The sequence below is a fragment of the Crocuta crocuta genome, unplaced genomic scaffold (genome assembly GCF_008692635.1).
Source record: "Crocuta crocuta isolate KB4526 unplaced genomic scaffold, BGI_CrCroc_1.0 scaffold290, whole genome shotgun sequence".
Classification (NCBI taxonomy): Eukaryota; Metazoa; Chordata; class Mammalia; order Carnivora; family Hyaenidae; genus Crocuta; species Crocuta crocuta.
The window spans coordinates 608,790-617,247 of NW_027527429.1; the positions used below are offsets into that span (position 1 = coordinate 608,790).

An 8,458-nucleotide genomic window follows, 5' to 3' on the forward strand; every position below is an offset into this window, starting at 1 on the left:
TGAAAACACCAAGTCCAGGGGCATGGTTAACTGGGAGTACAACCGTTCGTGTGCTAGTTCATAGGTCAGGTCCCATATCTAAATGTCACTTGTTTTAGCAAAAGGTAACTTACTAAACTGAAAAAAGGGTCTGTCATCGACCCCAATAGATGTAACAGGAACCGAAAACCATGATGAACTTTACACACCTAAGGGGGGGTGTTAATGATATTTTTCCTGTTTATCACTGGAAATCTCCTATGCCCCTCCCCCGGCCAGGCTGCATCACTCCGTTAGCAAACTCTGCATGTTGCAGTGACATCTGGGGCTGTCCTGTGCACCTCGAATCCCCCTTCAGAAGGCAAGGTAGTTCACATTCACATCCCTCTGGTTCCAGAGTTTTATGAAATGAAGCGTCTCATGTTGAAAAGGGCCGACATTCACTCTTACTTCACTTACAAAACAACAGCAACATGTTTTCCACTTGACTCTGAACCCCACCTGACCTAACGGGATCCTTCACTGGCTCTGACTTGCAGACCACCCTCTGGGTGCTCACCGGGGCTGATGGCAACTCTGGGCAAACACACCCTCTGGCGCAGGTGCCCTTCATGTGTGCGGGTGTCCCTAGTCACCCGGGGCAGGCCTGCAGGTGAGACTCGCCCTCAGAGGTGGCACCCTGGGCGCTCGGCTCACTGTTACGCAGTGGTCTGCCTTCCTTGGGGTCTGGTTGACCACAAGCCTGTGGTGTGACTTAGGAGAAAGGGCCACTGGGTCCTGGAGGGACCCGGCTCTGAGGCCTGGAGCGAGGAGGGGAGGTGGAGCCAGCGTCTGTTTGGCTCAGGAACGTGTGTCTCAGAGCTGCCCCTGCACGAGGCTTCTCACCTGGCAGTTACCCTGCACTCCAGGTGACGAGTGTCAGCGAGGCCCTGCTGGCCCCTGGCCTGCCAGGTGACCCCCACCCCGGGCAGACCCTGCGGCTGCCCCTCCGTGACCTCTGCACCCTGCTCGACACGGCCCTCTGGAGAAGCAAGGGCTATGCTTTGGGTGGGGTCCCTCCCAGGCAGGCAGGCCTGGGTGCCGTGGCCCGTGTGGTGAGCCTCACCCTGCCCTGTGTGGCTGCTCCTTGGGCAGCTCCGTGTCTCCCACCTCCTCCTGTGGGCGCCCTCCTCACCTACGGCCCTGGCGGCCCTGCTCAGCGCTGAGCGTCCACTCCTGTTGACTTACTTTCCATGTCCTTGTCGCCGCTGCGTTCAGGGAGCTGGAGGGCCAGGCCGACCTGCTCTGGCGCCTGCCTGGGGGCCGCCTCCGTGTTTGCGGGCTGCGCCACAGCCGTGGGCTCTAGGAGACAGGAGAGCGCCCCGGCCTGCTGACCGCACAACCTGCCGCCTCCGGCCCGGGATTGCTCTGGCTCTCCTTGAGCTGCTGCTCTCCCTCAGGGTGGAGGGAGCACATGGGGCCCCGGCCGCCCGCCCCCCGCTGGGCCAGAGTCCCAGGGGCCCTCACGCTGCCTCCGGCAGGAGAGCTTTCCTCCCCCTCCTGCCGAGCCTCAGAGCTGCTCTGGTGAAGGTCCCCGGCAGTCCGAGGCCGGGCTGGGTGTCCTGCCTGGCCCGGTGGCCCCATCCCGCTAGGTGGCTGATGTGCTGTCCTTCCTGTGGTCAAATTCTCTCCTCTCTCCACCCCTGCTTCTGGGGGCTGTGGTGCCTTCCCCACCTACCCTCAGGCAGACCTTGCACTTGGCCACCCCTATACGCAGGTCTGCTTCCCTGCGAGGCCCTCGCCTGTGTGCTTAATGGCTTTAGGAAGGTGTCCAGAAGCAGCGCAGCCTGTGCAGCCACGCAGACACCTGCCCACGCCCTCCCTGCCCCTGGCCGCCATGTGCCGCTCCTCTGCCAGTCACCCGGGCTGCGACACTCCCACCTGCGCGTCGCTCTCCCTTTTCTTCCCTGGTCTGGGCATGTTTGTGTTGGTTGAAGATTCTCACTAAACTGGGAATTGGGTTCTCTGCCAGGGTATCCATGAGGACAGGCCCTGGGTCACGGCGTCCTGAGGACCTTTGGGGCAGGGCAGCCAGTGGGCGGTGGCTCCTGGCCTGCTGTGCCAAGGTCTGTTTGCACACAGGCTCCTGGCCACCCTCTCCCGCCGCAGCCCATGGGAAGCCCACGTGCAGCCCTCAGCCCACACTGCTGTGTCAGGAAGGCTCCTATGAGCCTGTGCAGCTGTGACGGCCTGGCATTGAATCAGGTCCCTCCTGGAGGTGGTGTCAGGTGCTGGGGTGGTGGGGGTTGGGGGGTGTCCTTAATCCCTCAGGGTGCCGGGGACAAGGGTTGGATGAGGTGGTGGTGAGGCCACTGGGGCTGGCCGAGACACTCACGTGATCTCACAGTGACCGATTTGCCAGGTGAGCCACCGAACCTGGCACTCACTCGCCCTCTGCCGTCCACGAGCTCTGAGAACCTGCCAAGGGAGTCACCATGGATCACCACCGTGGGGCTTGTGCCTGGGGGCTACGCGCTCCGGTGTGGGGGTGGGGGCTGAGGCTGCACCTGGGGGTCAGGGTCTGAGCTTCGGGGGCATCACGGTCGCTGAGCAGGTGCAGCTCCGGCAGGCGCATGGGGGGCGGTCTGTTTCTGAGCACCCGGGGATGGAGTCCCTCCCTGTGCCAGCGTCTGTCAGCGCCGTCCCTCGGGGCTGCAGGTGGGTGGGAGGGGCGGGTGGCATCCAGTCGGTCGGCCTTCCCTCCACTCTGTCCCCTCGGAGGGCAGGACTGACGAGGGGTGTGTGCATGCCTGAGATCTCTCAGGCTTGCGGCTCAGAGGCCCTGGGCCCTGTCCTGGCCCAGCTTGGGTCCAGGCTCCCACTCTGCAGGGCGTGGCCAGCCACTCGGGCCTGACGGGACACCTCAGCGAGGCCCGAACCCTGCGCACGCCCGGAGCAGGGGAGGGGGGGGCGAGGGCGAGGCTCCCCCGTGGGTCCTTGTCGCCTGACTGTGCCCCTGAGCTCTCCCTTGGGCAGGTGCCTGCAGCCGTACTGGGTCTGAACCTCTTGGAGCAGGTGTCTACCTCCTGCGAGGTGCCCGCGTGTCTGCTCTAGGACTCTGTTCTGCCCCAGCCACTGTCCGCCCCACCGTTCTTTCTTCGCGCTCCGTTGCCCTCCCTGCAGCGCGTGTCCAGATGCACGGTCTTCCCACAGCTTGAAGACGTGAGCAGGTTGTATGGGAGCTGGTTCGACCCTGCGGGCCACGTCCTCTGTGCAGCCTCTCTGAGGCTCTTTGCTCCTGGGCTCTTCCCGCCCTCCCTCTGTCCGGGCCTCCCCCGGGCCCTCCCTTCCTGTGGCCATCCTGGCCCTCTCTCTCCCATGCTTCTGTCCTTCGGCCATGCCCCAGGGACAAGGTGAGGATCAAGACGCTTGTGTCCCCAAATTCCTAGGGCACTGAGCTTGCGCCAACTGCACACATCCTCCCCCCCTGAATTTCACATCCCAAATTCTCCTGAGTTAACACGGTCCTCATTGGAGATTGTCTGTCTGATGTCCGTGGGACAGTTGTGGCCTGTGCCGGGTGAGGGTCCTGGGGCTGAGCCGTCTCTTGGGCAAGGATGCCAGTCCCCAGGATGGCAGCCCAGACACAGGGGCCAGGCTGCACTCACCAGGGCTCCATGGGTCCTGAGCATACCGCGGGGCCTCGCGTGCATGTGTGCATGCGTGGCCGCCCCTCCCCCCGGCCCTGGCAGGGCTGCACTCACAGGTGATGATGTAGAGGTGAGCAGGCTCGCTGTGCACTTGGTCGCCCTCCGCGCTCTGCACGGCTGTCACGGAGAGCTGGTACCGCCGGCCTGGCAGCAGGTCCCGCACCGTGTAGGATGTCAGCCTCCCGTTGGGGACGTAGCGGCTTTTGGTGCTCTGGCTGGTGGTCACATTGATGACATACGCCTCCAGCAAGGTACTTGGAGTGGGGGTGTCCCAGACCACGTGGGCAGAGGTGGCCGTGACTCTGGCAGCGGTCAGGTTTGCTGGAGGCAGCGGCCCTGATAGGCACAGAGTGGGGGAGGGAGGTGGCAGCGGCCCTGATAGGCACGGAGTGGGGGAGGGAGGGGGCAGGGGCAGGGAGGGTCTTCTGCCACCACCAGGGTCACACGTCTGACTGGATTGCCAAAGCCTCATGTGAAGCCAGTCTGGTCATTATAGACACCCTTACAGTCCTAAAGGATGGTGTGGAGGGGAGTCTGTAGCCGCACGTCCTCCTGGCCGAGAGGCGCCCCAGAGTGCTGCCCGGGTGCACCCACGGACCCCCCACCCTGCACAGCCTGTCCATGTCTTCTCCTTTTGGTCCCCTGAGCCTTTTTCTCGTGGGACACAGAAAAGGGGCGTGGGTTAGACAGGCAGGGAGTGGGCCAGGGTCTCAGCCTCAGGGTCAGCGCCCGGGCGCGAGCCTGTGATCACCCCTGCCCCACGGGGCATCCATGTGCCTCCCCGCTGGGCGAGGCCATGCCCAGAACTTCCGTCCTCACCATGCACCCGCCTGTTCACTGGTGCCTTGGGTGCGGACCGCACGGCATGCCAGCCCCTCCCACACGTCGGGCTGGGACCCGGTGGTGAGGGCCAGGCCTCCTGCCCATGAGACACCGTGGGGGTCAGGAGTGGACAGCGTGTGCATTCACCCGCGTGCCCCTCCGGCGTTCGGCTTGTGACCCTTGTCCGGTAGGAGCCCAGGAGCCTCTGGGCGCTGGGTGAATGCGCAAGCAGGGGGCTTCCTGAGGAGGCCGCCTTCCCTGGCACCGGAGGGGAAGAGCCCTCTGAGGCACCAGGGCCACTTTGGTAGGACTGGGGCTGGAGGGAGGTGACAGCTGGCAGATTTCCCTCAAGAGCTAAACTCAAGCCACTCTACTCACGTGTCCACACGTGCAGCGGGGCCGAGGCCAGGCTCTCGGTGGGAGGCTCCTGTCCCCCGAGCCCGCTGAGGGCAGTCACCTGGATGGTGTACCTCCTTCCTGGCAGCAGGGCCCTGCAGAGGCGGGGGAAAGACTCCACTGCAGACTGTGACTCTGCCACACAGGTGGGGGAAGGGTTGCGGGTGGCCCTACTGCTGGCCCGGGTGGCCTCCACAAGGACCAGATCTGTGGGCTGAGTGAGGCCTGTGTGACCCTCAGGGGTCTGCTCCCTGGTCCGTCTGTCCAGCACAGAAGGGCCCACGCCTGCCCGGGGCGGCTGTAGTGCTGAGGCTGGTGTTCAGACAGGAGAGGCCAGAAAAGGGCACTTGGAGGTCACTGTGCAGAAAGGGTGACCAAGCAGCCCGACTGCCCTCCTCGGGGACGCCCGTCTGCCAGGGGCCCGTGGCTGGAACCCCCTCACGGAGAAGAGGACCTCGCTGCCCCCCGACGTCTGTGCAGCGTGGTGCGTGCTGAGAACCCGCTTCCTCCCAGGCATCCGGAATCGACCCCAGGCCGCGGGGGCCCCGTGCCCAGCNCACCAAGTGCCCACCCAGGGCCCCATGTGTGTTTTTGTGACACTGTTTTTTGGAAGTGGGAAGTGTGTACGTCAAGAAAGGTCACGGCAACACTTAAAGGCAAGGAAAGCAGAGTCTTGTCTCCAGCACAGCAGGCGTGGACAGAATGGTGTTGATAAGTCCGCCAACTAGAAACACACAGCTTGGGGGAGCAGAGGGACAGAGCGCCATGCCTGGCTCGCCTGCCCCAGTCCCTGCAGCGCCGGCCTTGCGGACGGCCCTCCCCATGGCCGTGGCCCGTGGCTGCTCTGGGCAGGATGCTGCTGATCTGTCCCCAGAGAGGCGACCTGGCCCGCTGCTGTCGGGTGTGGGCAGTTAGGTGGGCCTGTCCTCTACCGGAGCTGTGTGCACGCTGCAGGCGCAGGGACCCCACGCCGTGGCCAGCTAGTCTTCCTCCCTCCCTCCTGTCTTCCAGCACCGTCCCCCGCAGGTGTCGGACGCCCCTCCGGCTGGTGAAGGCCCACCGGGCCGCCGGGGGCCGAGGCCGTGGAGTGCGAGCCTTCCCTGCGGGCTGTTCGAGCACACTTCGATCCTCAGACGCTTGGAAGGAACCATTTTGTAGTTCCGTTTGCATCTGATTTGTAATAATTCAGCATGAGACGGTCTGAGCCTAGTTTAAGGTTTGACTGTATCATTTGAACAATATAAAAGCGTAAGGCAACCACAGGGGGGCCCATGTTTCCCTTTCAGAGGGGCCTGCGTCACTCAGGCCCAAGGGCTTTGTGCTGCCTCCAGGCGGCCCAGTCTCTGTCATTATCTGTGCAGGAGGCAGCACCCCCCAGAGCTTCTGAGCGTCTCTGCAGCCCCATGACGAGGCAGTGCAGGACCGGCAGGCGCCTGGGGACGGGAGGGCAGAGGGCGCACGCGCACCCCTTCTTCTCGAGGCAGGCTGGGCTGCTGGGGAACGCAGGGTAAGGACACAGTGGGAGAGAGGAGGAAGCTCAGGGCCGCGAGGGAAGGGAAGGCCGGCCCCGTGCTCTCACCGGAACGTGAACTTGTCCACACTTTTGTCCATGTCGGTGGACTGGTCCTCCTGGGCCTCAGGATCCCGGATGGACACACGGACACTGCTGACAGTGGCGTGACGGATCCTGTGCAGAGCCCACCGCACTGAGATGGTGCTGGCTGTCACGTTGGTGACCTCAAGGCCCTCAACGGGGCGGGGTCCTGGGGGGCAATGGGCCCCTCAGCTGATGCTGGCACCTCCTCGTCTCCGGGGGAGGGCAGGGGCTTGAGACAATGAGACAAGGCTCAGGAAGTTTGCCGGGGTCACGAAGGGGTGGCCGGGTGCGCCCCTCAGCCACAGTGGGACTAGGGGCGGTCAGGCCCTCGGCTCCGGCCTGGGGTGGGCGGTGCAGCCAGCTCCACCAGAGGCCTGCGGTCTTGCCTGTTTAGACATGCCAGGCGGTCGTTTGGACACGCATGGGCCCTGGGAACCCCCTCGTCTTTTGTCTGGCTGACTTGGTCACACTGATGGTGAACGTTTGGGTGAGGCTTGGGCCTAGCGAGCGTAGAGGCTGAGACAATCCTGGGCTGCCACAGGGAAGGGTCTGGTGGGCCACGGGAGCTGGGAGGCAAGCCCTGGGCCCTGGCAAGTGCAGTGTCCAGCCTGGTGGGCACGGCTGCCTCCTGCCCACTGTGCCCCTCTGGGGAGACCCCACTCCGATGGTGGAGGGGGAGGGATGCCACTTCTTCCTCAAGCCATGCCCAGGCTGAGCCCACCCCACCCTACAAGCTCTCTCGGCCCACCTACTGGCCCAAGTTCATTGTCAGTGCCTCTTTCTCATGACACACCTGTCCTGAGTTTCTTATCTCATCCCTCACTCAGCCCTCTGCGTCCTCAGGGTTAGTGTCTGGCTCGGGCTCGCAGGTGATGTTAGGCCACCCTCCCTTCTCCTCCCGCTAAGTTCCTCTCCATGCCCCTGAGCACCCTCACGTCCCTCCTACCCAGCCTGAGTCCCCGCTGGTGGGCCATGGCTGTCCTGCCTCGCAGCGCTCTTGCACCTGGCCCTGCCTGACTGCTTCGACCTGTGCCAGCACCTGGTGTGGTGGGTGCAGACCCCCTTGTGTGCTGGCCACAGTGCCACCCAAGGGACCATTGCCTAATCCATGCTCCTTTCTCTAGCCTCCAGCACCCCCTCCCAAAGTCCCCAGGGTCCCCTGGCCCCTGCCCACTATTGGCTTCTCCCCTGTAGATCCCGAAGCAGACAATCCAGTTAAGGCCCCAAGGCCTCCCTAGGCTATGTTTCCAGCCACTCTGCCTAGAGGCACCCTCTCTGCCCCCTTTCTCCGAAACTGCCAACAGCAGCCTCCCTCCCCACCTGCTCTGAGCTGCTGTCTCCCCCTCACCTCAGCATGTTGGGGTGGCCTCCTGGACCCCCCAACATGGGCTGGCTCATCACAGGTGCCTTCTCAGGGAGCCCCCCACTTCTCCCCTAGCCTCACTCCTAAGCCACCGGCTCTTATCTCTGTTAGCCACTGCCCAGGGGACAGGTTAAGGGTCCCGCTGGCGCCTTGGGGTCCCCGGCCAGTGCGCCTCTCCAGCGGCAGCAGGCACGCCCAGCCGGCCACTCACGTGTGCGGACGAGCAGCAGCGCCGGCCTGCTGATGTCGTTCTTGTTGTTGGCGTTGCGCTTGACGGAGACCACGGAGATGTTGTAGGCTCTGCCGGCCGCCAGGGCCCGGAGCTGGTGTGCGGAGCGGCTCCGGTCCACGAAATCTGTGCGGCGGTAGGCACCGTCTGAGGAGGTGTAGGTGACTGCGTAGCCGTCCAGCACCTGCCTGGCCGCCTGGCCTTCAGGTGGACGCCAGGAGATGGAGACCCCACTCTCCTCCACTCGCTCCACCTTGAGGGCCGTTGGTGGGAAGAGCTCTTCAGGGTGTCAGTCAAGAACAAGGGAAGGGTCGTCAGCTGTCGGCCATGGAAGTCTGGCCCCCAGGCAGATGGCTCACCTCGTGGCTCTTGGGCCTGCTACC

At 64.1% G+C, this 8,458-nt stretch overlaps 1 protein-coding gene across 1 annotated transcript in view; it reads right to left on the minus strand.

The window, feature by feature from the left end:
• The window catches only part of SNED1 (sushi, nidogen and EGF like domains 1), a 71,553-nt gene that overhangs the window by 11,779 nt on the left and 51,316 nt on the right, over positions 1-8,458 (minus strand). The window contains 7 exon segments of the mRNA XM_077758284.1: positions 1,207-1,320; positions 2,354-2,436; positions 2,526-2,670; positions 3,723-4,004; positions 4,869-4,981; positions 6,466-6,649; positions 8,058-8,354. Coding sequence (XP_077614410.1) covers positions 1,207-1,320; positions 2,354-2,436; positions 2,526-2,670; positions 3,723-4,004; positions 4,869-4,981; positions 6,466-6,649; positions 8,058-8,354 — 1,218 coding nt within the window.